Raw genomic sequence first — 20,488 nt, 5'->3', positions numbered from 1 at the left:
TACCGTGGGACAGGAGAACAGCGTTTGGTGCAAATGGGGCTTCTCAGCTTTTGCCATGGAGGAGCAAAGCACTGAAGGGACAACTTGTTCTGGTGGTACTTAGGGGTGTATTTAAATCTGCAATATGGTCACATTTCCCTTGTTTCCTTGTGTTCTTCTCTTGCTTCGGGCGTATAAATTATGCCATATTGCAGCTAGATTTAGCTTTGTTGATTTTAGTTGGGTTTCTGTAAAGGCTAAATAAGGGCCTAGATCTTTAGTAATTTTTTCCCCTTGCTTTTTGCTTCTATTCCTGAGAATTTTTTTTTTCCAGCTGTACATGCACTGTTTGTGGTTTTGAATCATTCTCTTCTAATTTCAAGTAACTGGTTCATAATTGCTTTCTTGCCTTGCAGAAATCTCTAGCAATATAATACAAAGCAAAACAAAAACCGCCAATCTAACCAATTACAGAAACAAACAACCTCCCGGACAAACAACAAAAAAACTCCCCATGAACTTACTAATCCCTCAGTGGGGTATCTTTCCCCAGGAAGCTTAAACAGCTCTAAAGAGCAAACCCAAAGCACAGTGCTTGATAGCCCTGGAACAGCTGCCGTCAGTGCTCCACTCGCTGCTGCCTTGTGGGGAATAACCAGCACTGTTGTTCTGGTCAGGAGCCACCTTCTTCCCTGGGAGCTCAGCAATGGCACTGCAATGTTCCCTCCCAGGGTCACCTCCTGCTTTCCTTATGGCCAGGCTTCTATTTCAAGCTTTGAAAAAGGAAAAAAAAAAATGCATAGGAAAAAAATGTAATCTGCTGCTCCCTCTAAGTCTTTTAATTTACACTTGGATTCAGACACTCAGTGATTTATTGTCTGGTGTTTGAAATATTTGTAATTATGTCTGCAATTGTTTTTATTACTGAAATACCCATGGTTTTACGAGCTGTACGTGGTACGTAGCTTCAGCACAGCTGTGATTTATGTTGCATCTGAGCACTGCCCTGTATTGGCAGGACACTTATTGTGATGTGAAGACCTTTGTAGATGCAGCATGAAACAAAACAACAAAAAATAGTAACGCTGGAAAAACTGAAGCACCAAAGGGATTATGTAATAAATGTGCCATGCTTCACATACAAGCATCTTGGGCAGGAACTTTTTTTTTTACTACAAGGAGTTGTTGACCTTATGTGGAGTCTTCAGCTCTACCAGGCGTGAGTAAGCTCTAAACAATACATGAGAAAAGTATTTCACATGTGTTTCCTTGTGCGGAACAGAACCTGACAGGAGGTGTTGGGGAGAAACCAGGCCTGGCCTGAGGTGGGAGCTGTGGGAACTCCCCCAGCCCTCAGCTTGCCACAGGCTGAGGATGCACATTGGTTTGGTGCTTGTTCTGTATGCTGGGGTTCTTCCTGGTCCATAAACACAGCCTTAGGTGCAATGCTAAGTCCCAGCTAGAAGCAGTGGTGGAGCACCTGGTGGAAGGCAGGGCCAGTCCAGGGGAGCTCAGGTGCATGCAGTATACCCAAGTGACTGGAAGAGTGGAGCCAGGATCCACCCCTTCCCAGACCTCTTTTAAGGGTTGGCAGTGGAGGTGAGGGCATCTCTTGAGATCCCTGTGTACCTGAGGCCTTCTGAAGATAAGCAACTTCTTTGTTTTATTTCTGTGCCCTCTTCTTTTGCATTTGAGCAAATCCTTACTTGCTGCTCTGATGTCATTGTTGTGCTTACCATCTTGTTACAGTGGAATTACTTTACTGCAGAAATGGGAAAATCCATGCTCTTTCTCTCTAGTTGGGATGCTGCCCTCTGCTGTGAGGTGATAAAACAAGAGGTGTGCCAACCAGGCTACCAGGATGGGGCTGATAGCCTTGATGAGCTTCTGTTAGGTTGTTTGGGAAAGTGCGCCTTGGGAACACACGGTTTCCCTGGGGCTTGTTGTCAGTAAGGTCAGTCTCAAAAAGCAGAGAACTGGGAATTGCGTTTGGAAGGTAAATCAGCACAGAGTAAGAGATGTCACTGTTTCTGCAGCTGGTTACTTGCACTTTCTGTTGAGCTGTTCAGGCACCAAGGTTCTGTTGGCAAAATGCTGTGCAGCCCTTTGAGCATTTAGAGCTGATGGGTTTTTGTAAGGTGTTTGTGCATTTAGATTTTCTGAGCAACACAAGTGAAAAATGCCCTCTGAAGGGCTAATTATTCCACTGAGTAATGCAGCCTCTCCATCTAATTCAGGAGAGAGGTTATGAATGAATGCAGTGCTACAGTATTCAGAAGGAGCTTGAAATCTTCTCGTGTTACAGGCTGTTACAGTGACAATTGCAGTACTTAATGGGTTTAGTAAAACAAACAAACAGAAACGCAGTGATGTTAAGAGGAAACAAACAGTTTTATTCTGCAAAAACTAAGGTGTTTTTTTTATGCAACTGTCTTGGCTGCTGGGCAACCCTGAAAGCATAAACATGGATTTGGGTTGTTGACAGAACATGGAATGCTGCAATGCGGAGTGAATTTTTGTTTGCTGTAACAAAAACGTTTTTGATTCAGTATTTTGTGTTTATTTCATGTTCTTTTCACTTGTTTATGGTATGCCTTAGGAGTTCTGTGGCACAGGTCTGCCTGCTTGTTGTACAGCAATGCACTTTTATGTTTCAGGAAACAAACACAGAAGCGAATTTCAATTTTTAGTGGATCAAGTAAAAAATCGGTGGGAGAAAAGTGGTAAGAGGAAAACAGAAAGCACACAAAAGAAAAAAGAAGGCACTTTCATAGGATCACCAGCAGGCACAGGTTAGTGATGCCTTTTAATGTAATCCCTCTCCACCTCCCTGCCTCCCGTGCTGATCAGTGCATTTCCTGGAGAAATGTTCTTTCCTCCCCTCCTACAGTTCTTAACCATAAAACAAATGAACACAAAACCCAAACAAACATAGAAATCAAGCAGAGCTTAAAGAAATGGGCTGCCATTGTGCTTAAGAATCACGCTAGAATCAACTTGTAATAAATGTGCAATGTGTTTGATTTTAATGACTGTGTACACGTGTACTGGATCAGATGCATATTTGAACTCGCTGTTGTAAATGGGGCCTTAGGTTCGGAGCCACACGTACCAAGTTAGTAACGGGCATGTGATGGTAGGCATCATGGAAATGAAGGTGCTTGTGGGTATTACCTGCTTTGTTCTATTGGTGTGATAAGGAGTCAGTAACAGGGAACTGTGGGCATGTTTGGACTGGGACAAGTGTTTTTCTCGTCCTGAGGTTGAAGGAGTGAAGTACTTCAGCTTCTTCTAGAATGTTTATACAGTACATTGCCTCTCTTTTTAAGTTGCTTCGTTTTGTATTCATATCCTTCAGCACAGTGAGAAGTGGGAATGCACAGCTGCAGTCACTCAGTTTTGCAGATATGCTTGGAGTTAGGAGCAGCATCCAGCCTATGTTTGTTGTCCTCACTGATGCCCACAGCATCAGAGAAACACCTCTGTGTGCTTGTAACTTGTTCCTTGTAGTTTTGTTCGGTCTCATTTGTTTTATGGTATTGTTTGCTGTGGCAGCGTGCAGTTAATCTTTGAATGTGTGCTTTGGAAAAGCAGTCCTTGGCCTCATATCTGTGGAATTGCAGCGTATTCAGGATGCTGAATTTCAGAGAGCATTCCATCGGCCAGAATTGGATGTGCTGATGTCTGTAACCTTGGGGAAGTACAGCAGTTCAGCTGGTAGCAGCCCTCGCACGTCCTGTGCTGCCCGAGTTGAGCTGCGTTCATCTCTGATGTGAGGCTGTGTCCTGTGCTTCACCTCCAGCAGAGAATAAAAAGAAATGGAACTATCAGTGAAGTAGTATGAATTCGATCCTTATCATTCCATGCAGATCTTGATGCAATGTGTAATCCTTTCCCTGCGAAGGGTGAAAGGTAAGAAATCTCAAGGATGAAGTTTGCCTCATTTGGTGTAACTTGTAACTACAGCAGAGACAGGAGCAATGTGCTATTAGAGAATGGGATCACAGACTGAAATTTTAATTTCTCGCTATGATCAGTGCAGAGTTTGGTTCCTGTGAGTTACCTTTTCATTGTGCCCTGAACTGCAGGCTTTGAGAAGCTAAGTGAAGCCATGCAGCTTTTCCAAAAGAAAAAATAGGAGGAAATACCTGAAAATTTTTAGAAAATAGCTTGCAAGAGTTGTATCATCCTGTATCATGTTGACTTAAGTAGATGATGCCCCTTCATCTGGTTCTGACAAATCTTCAAGATACTCGTTACTCTTCTTGTGCACTCTGTGATCTTTAAAATGTTGCATGCAAGCAATCCTTGAAATTAGTTTCCCTTTTTGTGCTGAGCAGATGTACCCAGTTGGCTGCTTATAAGCCACCAAGAAAAGCATGAAGACTTAGGGGTGAAGGAACATAAGGCTTAAGGCCTTTTCTTCCTCTGTGTTTGTTATTAACAGCACGTACCTTTTATTAAATTGGAGATTGCAACACTGAAAGAAAGAAAACCAGCACTGGTTTGATGACCTGCCGTTTGAAAACATTGCTTCCAAGAAGAGCAAAGGCTTTGTATGCATTCCTTACCCAATTATTCAGAGTCTGAAAGAGGTAGATGGTAATCCTGGAACCATGCAGAGTTAAAACATTCTTTTTAAAACCTTAATATCTCCCATTGCCCCTAACTGTAGTATTGATGGATGTAGCTTATATCTTTATTAAAATCTTGCTTTGTTGCAGTGACTTTAACATCCCTTCCAATTCACATGATCTTGTTTTACATCTTCAAACTTTAAAAATAATAATAATAATAATAATTTCCAGTCTGCTTTTATAACTGATAAATGTAGGATTTTGCACTGCCTAGCAGAAGCACCGTAAGAAATTGATAAATACTTTGATGTATCTATTTTGAGCTGTATTATTGTACTGGGCCTTTATTTTTAATCTCCTGATGTCAGTAATGCTGCATTAGTTAGACAGCTGACTCACTGTAATCTGCTGGTTGTTTTCAACTGACAGAAATATGCTCCTAACAATTAAATATGCCCTTTAGCACAGGGGAAAGGCAAACCCTGGCTGAATTTATAGATTGTGTAGCTATTCCACATTGTTGCTATAGTTCTGTTTGGCCAACACTGTCAGAACACTTTGTAGAGGTACAAAAGTGGAAGTGGTTTGAGTAGAAATATAACTTGGGTGGTGTGGGTGCAGAGAACAACTCTGAAATGCCTTAATGAGCATTATTAATGAGATGAGTCTCAACATGGCTTTAACATCCCTTGCAACTTCCTGGTTAAATAATCCCTTGGAAAGGACTTGTGGGCAGAATGTAAAAGCAAGTTTTCTGTTTGTGTCCCACTTCCTAGTCCGTATTCTCTACGTATGTAGAGAGGTAGGAGGCATGTCTTGAGAGGACTGTTCATCTTCTAATAGATAAAAATATTTGATAGGAAAATAATAGAATGGCTTCACAGTTTGTTTCTGTTGTCTAGAAATGTTCTTTCCTATAAAGATAAATGGAAATACCAATGATCTAGACTGACATTTTATCTTTCTTGCATGCATAAGGAAATAAATCATTATGTTTCTTTTATTGAAAACAAGCCTATTATCTTGATCTGTGAAACTCTGAAGCTATCAAGATGTCTTATGCAATGAGCAGAGTGAATTGGTTGCAAGGACTGGAGAACGGGGCTGTCTCGTTAAGTGTTTGCTAATTTCTGAGATGTGACAAATAACCTTACCCTTTATTTCTCTCCTTGTTTTTATTTGAAACTCATAACAAGGGAATATTTCTGTTTCAGGCTCTGGTTCTTAGAGGCTATTTGTTGTCGCTGTTTTTTTGTTGCTGTTGGTGATGGTTCTTTTTCTGCCACATTAAAAAAAAAAATTAAACCTTTGAAATTGTAAGAGTTTGGGAAGTGAGTGGGAATGAGGCATCAGTATTCAAATGCTCAAAACCTGTTGTTGTTCTTAAAATCTGTCTTCAGGCAGCAAAAAATTAAGCAATATTGTTTTTCTTGATAGGGGAAGATCCTGAAGAGCATCACTCAGCTGCAGCCCTTGGAGAAGCCCAGGTTCTCGAACCAGGAACTCCTGATGGCAAAAGAAGTGACCCTCATTCCCCAGAGGAAGGGCAGGGCTCGGTCTCTCTTGCATTCTCAGACTCATCTGGATCATCGAGCAGGTCAGCACAGGAGAGCCTGTTCTCATGGCTTTGTACTCTGTTAGAGCAACTGGAGGAACTTTGGCACCAGTTCTGGGCCTTTTGTATCTATACTTCATATCATAGAATGGCCTGTGTTGAAAAGGACCATAGTGATCATCTAGTTCCAACCTTCCTGCCTCAGGCAGGGTTGCCAACCACCAGACCAGGCTGCCCAGAGCCATGGAAGGTGATCCTCGGCCGTGTTACTCATTCCTTCTCTTCCATATTTCTGGCTGTGCAGTTGCTCGAGGGATGCAGCTGAAATGCATTCAGATTCACTTAATAGTTTACTAATGGCTTGATAGAGGCACTGTAGTGGAAACGTTCCTTTTTGTGCAGAAAAGTGAATGAAATGGCTGCGGGACCAGGAGGATGTTTGATGTTTCTCTCTTACTGCATCATCTTCCCTTTTGTTTGAGGATTTATTTGAAGAGGTTCAAAAACTGATATAGCCTAAATCTTTAAATGGCTCTTTGAGCCAAGTATTGCTCTGAGAAATAGAATTTAAATGACCCATTACTTGCAGGCAGGGATAGAATGTCACTGAACCTTGAAGTCCTGACATCCATTTACTTTTCTTTCTTAATTCATTTAGTTTTGCTTACTGAAATGGCTTTATTTGGTCACAGGAAATGAAGCATCAAGGAAGGTTTTATAAATGTGAAGCTTTAAGTTTTTGGTTCCTCAGCGCTGGTGTTATTGAAAAGACTCAGCAGTTACTAAGACCTAACTACATAGTTTTTAAAGATAGTTTGTGTCTGTTGAAAACACGTGCTTCACAGATCACAACTTGCTAGGTACTGCTCTATCGATTGATAAAGATGACTAATGCTAAGATAAACATCTTTTTCAGTACTGGGTGCTGTAGGCCCAGCTTCTAGGGGAAAAGGGAAAGTAGTTGAAAGATGGGATAACTGTTTTTTGGTACAAACCCTGGCCTGCACCTTGTTTGGTGCACCAGAGAGCAGAGCCCTGTGCTGGCAGGACTGGCACCCCGAGAGCATCTCCATGTCTGTACTGCTTGGGTGCAGCAGCTTCCTGGAGCTGCTCCATGCAGGACCTGCTCTGAAGGATGGCTCAGCTGGGAGGAGCAACTTCTGGGCCCTTGCTTGGAGGGAAGGATCTGGCTGTGGTGCTTTGTCCCACAGGCTGGTTTCATGTGCTGAAACCTCAACTTTGCAATTGGCAGCTGTGGCACTGGCTGTTGTGCTGCTGATGGGAGCTGTGTGGTGGCTGGGCCGTGCTTTGGCTGTGTAGCAGCAGTGGATGGGAGCCCAGGCAGAAGCTCTCCAGACCCAGGTGTCTTGCTGGACATGTGCAAACGGTACATGGAGCTGCTTCCTCCACTGGGTCTGCAAGGCACCTGCCCTAGGGCTCTGATTTCAGCTGCACAAAATAAATGCCCTTCACTTGATCCTATCCAGAATTTGAATGAGATGTTCCCATTTCACTCTTTTTTTTTTTTTTCTTTTTTCTTGCCTGCAAGCTCACCTTTTAGCATTAAGGACCCTAGAAAATCTAGAATTTTCATTTGACAGAGCGAGAAAGTTTTCCTTTTATTAGCTCATCCAAGGAGTCATTAAATCTGCTCCGCTGCTAGCTTGGTATATAAATGATGTCCTGAGTGACCCTCCTGTGGCCTTTGGCATCACAGCTACATTTTCGTTCTTTACCTTTCTCTGTCTGCAGACTTATGTTTATTATTCTCAAGTCTGGGTGAGAGTGTGTTGAAGAGACTGTTGGCTGCAGGGTATCAGTGTGCCACTGCTGCTGATGGTTTGAATGTGCTCTCATAAGGCAAGTTGGCAGATTTTGTTGGAAAGTGCACATTGTTTGCGTCATGTCTGGCTGAGGACAAAGCTGTTTATTCCTTCTTTTCATGTATTCGCTCTCTCCAAATGAAGTATTTCCATAGATTTCTTGACTCAAACACAGGATCTCACAGCTGTAAAGACCATTCAGTGTGCCTCAGATATTTGGACCTCTTTGAAAAACCAAACGTAAGCCAACAAACACACTTACTAGCTCTTTGTGGCTACTTCTTTGCTTCAACTCCTATGGCACAGAATTGCTTTTTCAGAATCTCTCTGGGACTTTTCTCTTTGCTTTCCTACTTTGTGCATACTCTCTGGTTTGTATGTGCGATGTGTTTATATTTGTTTAAGTTTAGTGCAGTTTGCATAACCTTAAAAGTTAGCTTCTGTGTTGGTCAAGAAGTTCAGTGCAGTAGTGCTGTGGTTGTGTTTATTTTTCCTTTCTTTTCTGCATTAAACTCAGCTGACCGGCTGCTGGGCTCTGTGGTGTGCCTGGCCATCATGGACTGTAGGTGCTCATCCTTTATAACATGGCATCTTGGTTTTTTTAGTATATATTTGGCTGAAATAGAGACGAGAATAGCAGCGATGAGGCAGGGAAGCCTGGCTGGATGCTGTGTGATGCATGGCCACTGCTGTTTGGCTGCAGTGTGCTCCTTGGGCCAGGCTCATCCTTCTTGCACTGCTTTGCCTGTGGCTCTGAGCAGCAGCTCTGGGAGCAGTGTGCCTTTTGGCTGCACCGTGTGTGTTGGGCTGTGCCTCGCACCCACGCTGTGCTGTTGACATCATCCGGGTCCATTTTAATTAGTAGCATTAGGTCATGATTTTCAGAGGTTGTGGAAAAACAGTCATATAAACTGCATGAAAGAAAGATGTGTTGTGTCAGTCTCTGGCTGCCATGGAGTTAATGTTCTGTGAAGTGCAGTGAAAACAAAAGAAGAATGATTTAGAGTGGGGGTGGTCTGTAGCATTGTGCTTTTTCATCAAGATACGATTTTCTGAGACTCACATTTTCTTTCTGATAATAAGAGGATATCCTTTGACAAGGGGGAACTTATTTCACATTGAAATGTCAAAACTTGAAATATATTTGGGAGTCCAAATCGTGCTGTACTTTTAAGCACAGAGAGAGCACTTTTCTATGGAGGCCTGATGCTGTGATGCATTAAAAGACAATTTGGATTTTGGGCAGTGTATGGAACACAGCTGAACAGTCACAGAGGCACAGAGCTGACGTCGTTGTTCTATTAATGACACTGCAGTGGACTTGGTGATTTCTACCTCCTCTCCTCATTAGAACTTCTATGCCTTTTCAATCCAATACCAGTAGTTAAAGTTCTGCTTTGTACAACTAAGGGAGCAGTCAGACCATACAACATACCTGTACGTCTGTAGCGATCCTGACAGTGCTGATGTTATTCAGCAGTCACTGCTGTATGTGAGGACAGGAGAACTCTGCTGGAGGAAAGGTATCAGCCAGACGTGGAGGTGGTAGCATCGATCCGAGCGTGTTTGGTCTTTTCAGAAATGGATGATCCCACCAATGAAGCAAAGCGCTCCTAATAGATAAACAGCAGAACAAAGCCCTGACTCTTAAAGGATATTTTTCAAAGCTGTGAAGTCATTCATAAAGCTTTCATGGAACTTTAGTTCTCTATATAAATAGTCTCACTGCGTTCTTTTACTTTCTGGGACGGAAGCCAAGCTTTATGCAAGAGTTTAAACAATAGAAAAATTATAAAAGAAACTAGGTGGGACAGTGATAAGCCAGTTAATGAACCACACAGAGGAAATATTTTATTAAAAGTACTCTATAAAACTGAGATAACATTCAGTCATTTAAACAAATTATTTTGCTTTAAAACTGCTGTTAGAAGAGAGCATCAGTTCTTAGGAGCAGAGTGGAGGACTCTCAGCACAGGCAATACATCTTTGGCCTCGTCTAACGATGTTATATTGTACAGCGAAACAGGGTGATTTAATTCTGAAACACTGACTGAAAGTGCTGTACCTGCAGTGTGTGTAAATCTCTGCCTCTGGGATACACAGAGCTGCTGCAGCTCTGCCAGCTGAGCTCCCTGCCCAAGTCAGGGCTCTCGTTGGCACTCAGTGGGGCTCCTTGGCGCTGCGCTTGGCAGCTATTGATCAGGACGAAGGTCTGCATTCAGCCAGTCGCTTGCTTTGGCTTTAGCTGCTTTGCAGTAGTTGAGGTTTAGTTCATCAGCTGGAGAAGGCATTGTGTGCAGGCCAGAGCAGCATCCCCTGCAGACCTCTCACAGACGTGGCTTTGCCGGAGCTGGCAGCGCAGGGCGGCTGCAGAGCTGAGAGGGCCTTCCTGGCACTGCAGGCTGGGATAACCAGAGTGCTGTCCTGGTCCTGGGGCTGAGTGTCTCTGGCTCGAGGCAGTGCGTGAGAGCTGTTTTCAGTGGGGGAATAGCTCTTTTTTCAGCTCTGTTGTTCAGTTTTGACTTAATCTTGTGCTGCAGTGGGCCAGAGAAGGTGAACATCAAGTGTTGGATGGGAGCATTCTATCTTTGATTTTTTTGGCTTCAAATGTGAGTCCGTTGCATAAGGATGCTGCTGCTTCTCTGCTAATTCATACCTTTGTTCCAACAATTGTGAACTGTGATGTATGGGCACAGAGCTGCAAGGGCTGTAGGTGGAGTCCTGGGGAGGCCATTGACAAAGGGACAGCTGCTGGCCTCTGGTTTGTGCAGGGTATGGTGCCTGCATAGGATAGCTGTCAGGACATCAGACACAGCTGTGGATTGGGCACCTTTGAGTCCTGAAAACAGACGTGAAGGCACCAGCACTCTGCATTGTCTTGGCTGCCTGACACCCTGCACACTATGGCTGTCTGTCGCAGGCAGGCTGGAGTTTGGAATGGGAGCAGGAAGCAGGGCAGGAAGGTACAGAAAAATACTTCTCCTCGGTCCTTGTGGCTGGGCATTCACCTTCAAACAGAGCTGGTGACATGAGAGAGCCTGCAGTTGGCACCAACAGCGAGAATTGCTCCATGCACGTGCTGGAGTGCAGGGCAGGACAGGCTGATGAAAGGGTTCTGCTTGCTGAGCAGCCAAGAAGGAACTTAATCTGCCATAAAGCAAACAGAGACTTGCTCCTTTCATTTTTAGAATGAGACATGTTATTCGCACTTGTCGGCTTTCTTCTCTCTATTTTAAGGTGATGTGTTTATCTTTAAAAGGCAAAACCAAACCAAAGCCTCACTAACAAAGGGAGAGCAGTTGTAAAATCCAGCTGATGATCAAGGAAGGAGCAGTTCACTCGTTATGGCCTGAAAGTGCCTCAAGGCAGCTGACCCTCAGCCTGCAGTGGGTGCTGCAGCCAAACCCTTTGTGCCCTCACTGCGCTCCTCAGCTCTCTGCTCCACAAGCATTTACATCTCAGGGCATTGCTGGTTTTGCTGTGGATTTACTCATCTGGAATTCTCAATGTAAGATAGGAAGAAAAATCTTTATTAAAGGGAAGGACAGTAGAGCTCTTGCAGGAAATTGCTTGGATTTGGAGTCCAAGTGAAGCCTGAAGATGTGCTGTGCCTTGCCTGGCCTTGGTGTGCCTGCTGGCTGGGAAGGCAGAAGGAATGAGCAAAACCGTATGCTGAGTTCTGTTTGGCCTCAGTAAGTTAAAATCTGTAAAACCAGCATGCAGAATGAGGTAGCTGTTTCTTCTCAATTTAATTCAGTTTCTTCAGTTTAAGTGCAGGTTGTTCAACAATAAGGAGATATTGGAAGCTTTCTGTGAGGGAAAGCAAAATTATTTAAAATTTTGAACTCAGTTGGTCAGCATTCCTATTGGCTTAATATTCAGCGTTTCAATAAAGAGCTGAAAAATGTTTTTTGATGATTGTTTTGCAGCTATCCATTTAGAGTTGTTTTTCCTCCCCACATGTGGAAAATAGTACAAAGCATGGAGTTGCTGCAGCTCAGTGTCAGGAGATGGCTTGATCTTTGTTTAAGAAGCTGATGTTTAGCAATCATAGTGAGCAACTGCCTTGGAATGATGGACGTGTTTGAAGAAGTGCTGGAGGAAAGGGCAGTTTGGCCACAGCTGGGAATCCCAGCCCTGCAGTCTGGCTGTGGGCTCAGGTGTGATGTCCTTCATCACTCAGCACAGTGGAAGTGCAGGGGTTGACCTGGGTCGTGGGGGGCTCGGACCACTCTTGTGCTGATATCCCGTTCTCCTACACAGGCACGCTCTGAGGTGGTAAGTAACTCCAGTACATTTTGTGCCTGGTTTCAAAATAGTTTGGTAGGCAAAAACTTTGAAATATGCATGCAAATTATGAACTTTCATTATTGTGCTGAGTGCTAGCCAAATCTTTTCACTTATATTGTTTTGCTTGTGACAAACAGTTGATTAATGATAATAAGAATATATTTTTCAGGGCAATGAAGTACATGGTGTTCAGTCGTCAAACCTGTTCTTTTTCTATTTTAGGGAGCCAAACGCTAAAATCTCCCTGCTTCTTTTAATGTAACTGGAACATCAGGGCAGGATTCAGAAGTATGATAACTCATTCCCTGGGAATCCAGCTTGTGTGCCGAAGATGAATTCTTGACAGAGTGCAAATTTTGGGAGTAAAAAATAAACCTGCTAGACTTCCCAACTTTCCCTGTCACCATCATTTTTACAGTGTGCTTTCCTGTGTTTTTGCTTTGAGTATTTCATGTCATCTTTAGTAGTGCAGTAAGAAATGCCTGGGCATGCTGGGGTTCCCTGATGTTCCCTCCAAGCACCCACGTGTGGTGCTGGGGTTTGGGCTGCTCTCACTCCTCCAGGTGCTGTGCGTGGTGGGATTGGTAACTGGTGCAGGGATGAAACGTTGTTCCCTATGCATGCAGTCACTGCTTTCAATTTTAGTTGCCTTTATCTCCAAATTAAAGCTGCTCTGTTGAGAAATGCTTGTAATTAGATACATTTATTCAGCTGTTCATAAAAATTCCTGGGGAACCACAGTTGAGTTTCTAAAATTGCACACACAGCTTCAAAGTCCATTTTGTTTCGGAATAATGTTCTGCATATGGCAGCAGTGCTTTGTGTGTGTTTTCCCTTTTTCGAACTCCTCTGTGCCAGTGGTGTTTTTCTCCTATCCGTGGTGCTGCAGTCACTGTGCTGCTCCTTTGGCCCTGACGAGGAATGGGAGGTGGGGGGAGACTGACTGGGAAAGGGAGAAGAAATCCTGCCCACCATTTATTCATTTTCTCAAAAAAAGGAACCTTCTGGGCTTTGGTGGAAATGATTCCCCATTGCTGGTGCTGTGTGTAAGGTCTGTCTCATTTACAAGCTCTGCTGCCAGAATTAATCACTTTGTTTAGAGACCTTTGGCGTGAGCATTGTTAAAATAATTGACGTGTGTTTTGCTTTTCCCTTCAGCTCCAGTTCAGACATCTTGAGAGATCTGGAAGCTGAGATTTGTTCGGTGCCCTCTGACAGGTAGGTAGAAACAGACGGGGGGAAAAGTACTTGAGGCTGATTTTGAAGTCTGTTCTGTTTTGCTGAATCCTACGTGTTTTCTGCAAGAGAGGCAAATGCCATTAAAGCATCAGGTTTGGTGAGAACCTCCACAGTTATTGGGGGCAAAACTTCTACAGTGTTGTTGGTTTGCTGGAAAATAATGCATGGGTGCTCCTAGAATCCCCAGATGAGTGGCTGAAAATCATTGTTCCAAAGCATACATTGAGTATGGATGTATACTTAACAAAAAACCAACTAAACAAACACAGAGTTTTATGGGAAAACAAGAGACTAAAAACAATAGAAAATTAATGTGAGGTTTTTGCCAGTCCTCGCTTGTATCTGTGTCTAATTGAACGTCCTGGAATTGCAGCATTTGCTTTGGTTGACTTCTGTTAGGAGAGAGAAAAGCACATTCTTTTTTTCTAGAATCCTAATGTCATCTTTTCAAAGAACAAAAATCCCCTTCTGTTATTGGTAAGATTTAAAGTTTGTGTCTGGCTGTGCAAGGTGTTCTGTAAAGAAATGCTGCAAAATCATCCAATGATTCCTGAAGAAACGCAGTGAAATGCATGAAGGTGGAGAGCAAATGTTGGACTATCTGGGGATGCTGAGGGTGTGCAGGTATAGTGAGATTTATAGCAGTGCAGTGTTAGATCAACTGAAAAGCTTTGTAGGTATCGTACAAAGAAACAGGAATGAAGACTGATTGCATCTGTGACTTCTTGCATGCGTTAGCAAATTGTGTTCATTAGTGCAAGAAGAAATAGGAATGTCAAGTGTGGAAGCTGGATTCCCTAATGGGGCGTTTCTCTTTAGCAGTATTGGATGTTAATGTTATAATATATCCAGAGCAAAAGTAATTTGTTACTTTGATGGTTTCCTTCACTCAGAAAATCTCAGTCTTTTTGTTGTTTTATTTGCGTGGCACCAAGTTTTGGCCAGGTTGGCAAGTGCACAAGAATATTAATTAAGTCAGGTCTATGCATTTCATTACAGCTATATTGCTCTTCATTGCAGAATTGTGTCCTGCCGTTTGCAGCAGGGGAGAGCTTTGCTTTGGCAAGCTCAGTACCTGTGAAGGCACAGACCAGCACAAAAACATTTCATAACCAACACAGATTTTTGGTTTTGGGGCTGATCATCTCTCTGTTTTTGTTATGGCTGATGATTGGGTATTTGCAAAGCAAGTGATATGGAAGTTTCAGCTTTTGACATATTTCAGTACATAAGATAATTAACATTATGCTTTGGAAATAATTTAGGATGGCCTATATTTGGCCTAGGTTCAAATGTCAATTTCTTGGTGAAGGGAACACTTCTAAATAGTGCTGTGTCCAGACTTCTGCATCCTTTTATATCCGTAATTCCACATGACATTATTTGGTATTTGGGCATGAGGGCTGAAAACATTGCTGTGTGCAGCTCTAGAGGATCTCACTTTAGAGATGGGCACTATGCTGAGGACAGGTCTAGCTATGAAATTCAGTGGGCTTCTCTCAGGACAAGACTGCAGAAGAGTCTCTGTTCAGAGATGGATGTGATGAGGGAGAATACATTTGTCTACGCTAACAATACAAATCCATATTATTGCTCTTCTGCAGGATTTCTGTGTTAACTGAAATGGAGGTAATAGTTCTTCATGAGCATTACTTGCTTTTGCCAAATGTGATTTTTCAGTACTTTTAAAACTATGTCATCTGTTTCATGTTTCTCACAGATGGGATTCAGAAGATTTAGGGTGTCTTGTGTCTCTGGAAGGGTTAAGCTCAAGTTGAAGCTCCGGGGGAAGCAAGCTGCAGGGGCTGCTCAGCAGTCAAAGTGGTCACTGGTTCTGGTTGACTGTGGCTGGGGAATGCGCTCCTGGGGGCAGGGAAGCAGAGCACTGTGCAGTGGGGCAGGGAGCAGCTGTGTGTGCTGCCAGCTGCACCACGGGCTGCTTTGGTGAGCTGCAGGCTTCTTATGGTTTCACAGTGCAAGTCTCTAAAAGAGAATTTAATGCTATTTATAAAAGAAAAGCTTCAAACTTTCAAACTTGTGCGAATGCTTTGTTCTCCCTAAGCAGGTGAGGTGGCAGCAGTGATGTGGTGTGTTTGGACCTCAGCATCTGTGCCTGCAGTTCCCAAAGCAGCCTTCCCACTGCTTAGCATCAGGCTGAGGTTGAGCAGAGCAGCTCTGCCTGCAGCACATCTCAAGGTGTTGGAAAAGTTGAACTGCAGCATGCTGTGCCTTTTGGAGATAGTGATCTGCTGAGCCTTAATTTCCATGATAGATCTAATAAAGAAGCAATAAATATTCATATTCTGCGTTTAGAGTGGATTGTCTATTTTATGAAGCGCTTAATGAAAATTGAGACATTACTTAAATTCCCTGGAGTCATCTTTCATCTCTGCTAATTGTCTTATTTTGACACAAAGAGATTAGACAGTAATACTCAAAAAATAAGCCCAAGTATTTTTCTATGGCATACTTGCCATTTGTGACAGTGCACGGATGGAGCAGATTTGGGATATTTTAGTGGCAATTTGCTGCATATTTTTAGCAAAACACCATTCCATTCCTGAAACTAACTTAAGCACGATTTAAGCATTCTCTGAGCTCTCAAAATTTTTTTCCTTGCTTTTCATATCCTCTGTTAAGTAACAAATCCATTTGCTGTGGTATAATGCTATTGGGACTACATAAATTCATATTACTCTATCTGATGAAATTGAGGCAGCGTTTCAGGCTCTCAGTAACCTCTTGGTGACCATTTAATGAAAGCCTTATGGTTCCGTGATGTGTGTGGCAAGTAGTGTGCGAGTGCTGAGCTGCAGGGATTGCTCAGCTCTGTGGGAAGCATCGCATCTGAAGGCCTAGAAATTGGTGTGAGTTTGATGAAAGGCTTCTGTGGTGACTTCACCATTCACACCTTAGCTAAGTTCTTCTGGAGAGCTGGCAGTGAGATTTTAGGGAGTAAGCTGGTGGGTGTATTTCCTATAGGAGTGCAATGTGAAATAAAGAAAAGGATAAAAGGATGATGGATCTTTAATTGTGCATAGTTGCAGAATATCTTGCCTACCTCACAATATACTTTACTGCTCTGAGAAACAAGCTCATCTCATTCTGAAAGAAAGGATGGGGGCTTTCCTGTTTCTTCTCCCTCCGTCTCAGATGTTGGATGCCAGAAGTTGGAGCTGTGTCCTTGCCCAAGCCAACCACATTACAAAGTGAACCTATGGGTGTGGGAAGGGAGCTGCCTTTCCCAAGGATCCAAATGTGCATGTTGCTGTGGAAGGTCAGCCATGCTTGCTTTGTGCTTTCTCTATTGGTGGCACTGTGCCACGTGGCCAGCAGATCAAAGCTGAAGAGTACAAAAATCTCTGATCTATGAAATGAACGTAAACCAAAGGAGCGGCTGGCAGCCCTGGTCCCAGCACAGTGGCAGTGCCCTGCCTGGGAGTGGAGGTGTTCTGTTGGAACGAGTGCCTGCTCAGCTTAAGAGGACCTGTGATCTGTGTCTGCTGCTGTGCTCCTTCACCCAGGCCTGGCCCTGCAGAACGAGCACTGCAGGCACATCCCTGTTGTGCCCTCTGCCTCCTGCTCCCCACATTGGGTCGCATACCTGAGCCTTGCCTGCTTTTCCCATCAGCCACGCTCCTTATTGGTCTGTGCTGGTGGTCACGATGTTTTTGCAGAGCTGTTGGCAGACAAATGGTCTTAAGTTCTAGTTCAGAAATGGTGTGGAAGGCTTTAGTCCTTCAGACTCAGTTTCTGATGAAGCAAGCATCTTTGTGCAGGTATGTGTTAGCAGCAGGGCCATGGACACCTGAATTGCATGTGACCTGCTGTGGGATGCAGTTATGTGTCTGAACTCATCTGTCCCCTTCAGGGTTTTGCTGGCATCCAGGGTTATACAAATGTCAATGGCTTTGCAGAGTCGTGGCTTGAGAAGCATTTAATAACGTACTGACAGAGACCCTGTGTGCAGAAGTTGCCTTATTAGACAAAACCTCTAAGCAATGATTGCTTGTTTACCAGGGTATCTTTGGATGACATTTTCTTTCCAGTTTCAGTGCTGTTTCCGTGCAGTGATTGCACTGCAGTGCTTTCTCAGCAATGCTACTTGTTCTGTATGCAAAGGTGTACATTGGCAGTTGAGTTGGAAACAGGTTTTAGAGTCCCCAGGTTTCACCCAGCCCTGTGCTGACTCTGGATCCCATCTGCTGACAAGTGAAGCTGTTGCTTAGAAAGCATTAGTTCTTGGCTTATTTATTTCTGCAGGGTTTGGGAAGGCAGACTGTAGGAGTGTAGCACTGGGTACTGCAGCAAGTCGCAGAGCCGTTGTGTGGCACTGCTTCGTGTTGCTCAGTGTTCCCAGGGCTCCACCATTCTGTTCTTCTAAACCTGCATAATGGTGGCTCCTGTGAGCAGCGCCAGCTGAGACAGAGGGCACTGTGTGTGCAGTCTGGCTGCAATCAGCTGGTCTGGGGTGGTTTCTGTGACCAATGCCATCTCTGGAGTAGTGCTAGCTCTGGGTTACTGTAAGTCACTTTGTCAACCTCCGTTGTTATTTTTCTGAGTTTTCTTGGTGGGTTTTTATTTGAATTTACTTAGAAAATAGTTAATCGCTCTCTTAATTCAATGCTAACTTTTAGTGTTTGTAACCTATCTTCAGTTCAGTGAAACAAAGGTAGAAAGCATGAGGCTTCCTTATAAAACAAAATCTGGACAAGGATGACGCAGAAGCGATGTCTGCTGGGTTATCTGAGAGTGGTGACATCCTTCCGTGTGTAGGCACTATATGTGAGTAAAAAGCAAAGCCCGTTGTTTTCAAGAGCTTTAGGCTTAGAGGTAATTATTTTGTTATTGGGTGTTTGGTGTTGAAGACACGGGAGGTTCTGCAGAGGGTTCATCATAGCCTTTGGGGATGTTAGGACATGCTTTGTGATAGTATTGTCCAGATGTAGTAGGTAAATGAAGCTCGGGCTCATTGTGGAACCCATAATCTGAAGCGCACAAAGTCAGTGAAGAAGATGGAAAGCAATACCAAGAGGCTCGAAGGATAATTGAGTAGCAAATCAAATGAGCAATCATAGTAGAAAATCAAATTGCTTGGCTGCCGGTGCAGCTGTGCTGCTTGTCGGAGCTGCTCGCGAGCAGAGCAGGCAGGGAATCGTGTCATCGGCTCCGCTGTGCTCTGCAGTGCGGCGTGCGTTGCGGCTGGGCAGGAGGAACCGTGGGGAGCTGCTGGAGGCTCTGGGGTGCACGTTGTTCCTGATCCGTGTGTGTGTGCTCCTTGCTGCTGCCAACAGGGGAACGACTTCAGCGTTTGAGTTCCTTAGAATCACGAGGTTGGAAAGGACCTACGAGAGCACCTGGTTGAAACCATCTCCTATCACCATTACTACCCACTGAGCTACTGAGCTGTATCTCGTAGCACCTCATCCAGACTCTTATCCAGATTTCATCTTATTTCCAGTTGTGAATTTCCTGTTTAAGCTGAGTGAATAGTCCCCGTAGGGTAGATTCATCCTAGCAAACGGCTTTTGAAAAAATGTGTTTATGAAGAATGTTTAATTAGTAATGGCTGTTGATGAGCAGAGCAGTATTTTTCACGTTGACTCTATGTGTGTTCCAAGCTCAAAGCAGGTTGATGGAAATTAGCTGTATAATTTAAATAAGGCTAGCTTAACTTTTTCTTTTTCCCCTTTAAAATTAACTGTAACTGAAATGAAAGCACTTCTTTGAGCTTCCAGTGACATTCCTTGTCTGTAATGGGAAGAGCCTCAGGTGAAGGGTTGCAGCTGGAAGGTGGGAGCCCCACGTGTTGTCCTGGTGGGACAGCCACCCCACAGCTGCTGTCCCTCCTCTTGGTGGCTGTGCTGTGCATGACTGTTCCATGCACACCTTTGCTGATGTCACGTGGGTGTGCCAGCACTGGAGGCTATGGGTGAAGTACTGGGAAGGCTGTTTTTCCTTCATCTCAGTTCCAGGACAGAGCTGGGCAGTGCTGGACGTGTCTGTGCCCATGGGGTTTGTGGGTACTGCTACCCTCAGACATGGGGATGGAGCGTGTTTCTGTTCATGCTCCAGAGAAATTGTGTGCTGTGGGTACTGTGCACCCAGTGCCTGCTGTGCCTTTGTACAGCCTTCAGCATCTGCCTGTTCAGAGCACCTTGGAAACCCTGTTTTCCACTTTTTTTTCCAGCAACTGTCTTCTGGACCTGAGAACTAGCAAGAGGAAGGCGTGCCAGTCCCAGCTGCCAGGAGGGGATCGACTGCTTCCCAGGAGCAAGAGGAAGAAGAGCTGATGCTGTGGGGCCACTGGGCTTAGGTAGTGCAGAAGGCTTAAGGCTGAGAAGTGCTTCTTAGACTTCTCCTGCTTGCAGTGTATTAGGGTACTTAATAAAATGTTGAATTCTTGCATAACTGCCAATCAGGCTGCCTTAAAATAACCAAGTGAGTGCACAGGCACTTGTGTTTGCAGCACTGTGCCCCATAACTGTAATGCTGCTGGGGTGCTGGGTGAGCCCTTCTGCAGCCAAGCAGTGGTTCTGTGTGGCACTGCAGCCCTGCCCTGCTCACATGTGCAGTGCCTGCAGTGTGGGCTTTGCAGGCCGTGGTTGCATGGAAACCCTTCCCCCCTTTGAGCACCACACTAGAAGGGCAATAGATTTGTTTGATTTGGTGTAATTTGGTTTTCTGCTATTGAAATAAACTGTAAACTCAAACTGCAGAAATGCGCTGGTTTTGAATACATCCTTGGAAGCATGTTCATTAGCAGGCGTTGCTATTTCAGCTTTGTATTATAGCTGAAATAAATTGGAAGGTTTTGAGCCTTCTGCCCTTTAAAATAAATAAGCAGCTGGGAGCAGCACTGTGCTTCTGGAAGTACTCCATGTAGTGTGGAAGCGAGAGGTGACTGGAAGAACTGTGTCTGTGGCAAGTGTGGGGTAATGCCTCTGTGGGATGGAGGAGATGCAGAGGGAAAAATAGGGAGCAGATTTTTTTTGTTTGGTTGGCTGTCAGTAAGACCATGCCTT

General features: G+C 44.1%; 1 protein-coding gene across 1 annotated transcript in view; it reads left to right on the top strand.

Moving 5' to 3' along the window:
* RAD18 (RAD18 E3 ubiquitin protein ligase) overlaps positions 1–20,181 on the top strand; it is a 35,588-nt gene extending 15,407 nt beyond the window's left edge. The window contains exons 10-13 of the mRNA XM_042880893.1: positions 2,637–2,771; positions 5,994–6,153; positions 13,383–13,442; positions 19,654–20,181. Coding sequence (XP_042736827.1) covers positions 2,637–2,771; positions 5,994–6,153; positions 13,383–13,442; positions 19,654–19,756 — 458 coding nt within the window. The 3' untranslated portion in view covers positions 19,757–20,181. The remainder of the gene's footprint in view (positions 1–2,636; positions 2,772–5,993; positions 6,154–13,382; positions 13,443–19,653) is intronic.
* The last annotated feature ends 307 nt before the right edge of the window (positions 20,182–20,488 follow it).

The sequence above is a fragment of the Lagopus leucura genome, unplaced genomic scaffold, assembly GCF_019238085.1.
Source record: "Lagopus leucura isolate 7727_CA_CO unplaced genomic scaffold, USGS_WTPT01 Super-Scaffold_100028, whole genome shotgun sequence".
NCBI classification, from domain to species: Eukaryota; Metazoa; Chordata; class Aves; order Galliformes; family Phasianidae; genus Lagopus; species Lagopus leucura.
Note: the sequence above shows the minus strand (reverse complement) of the source record. Positions and strands in the feature narration are given on the sequence as shown.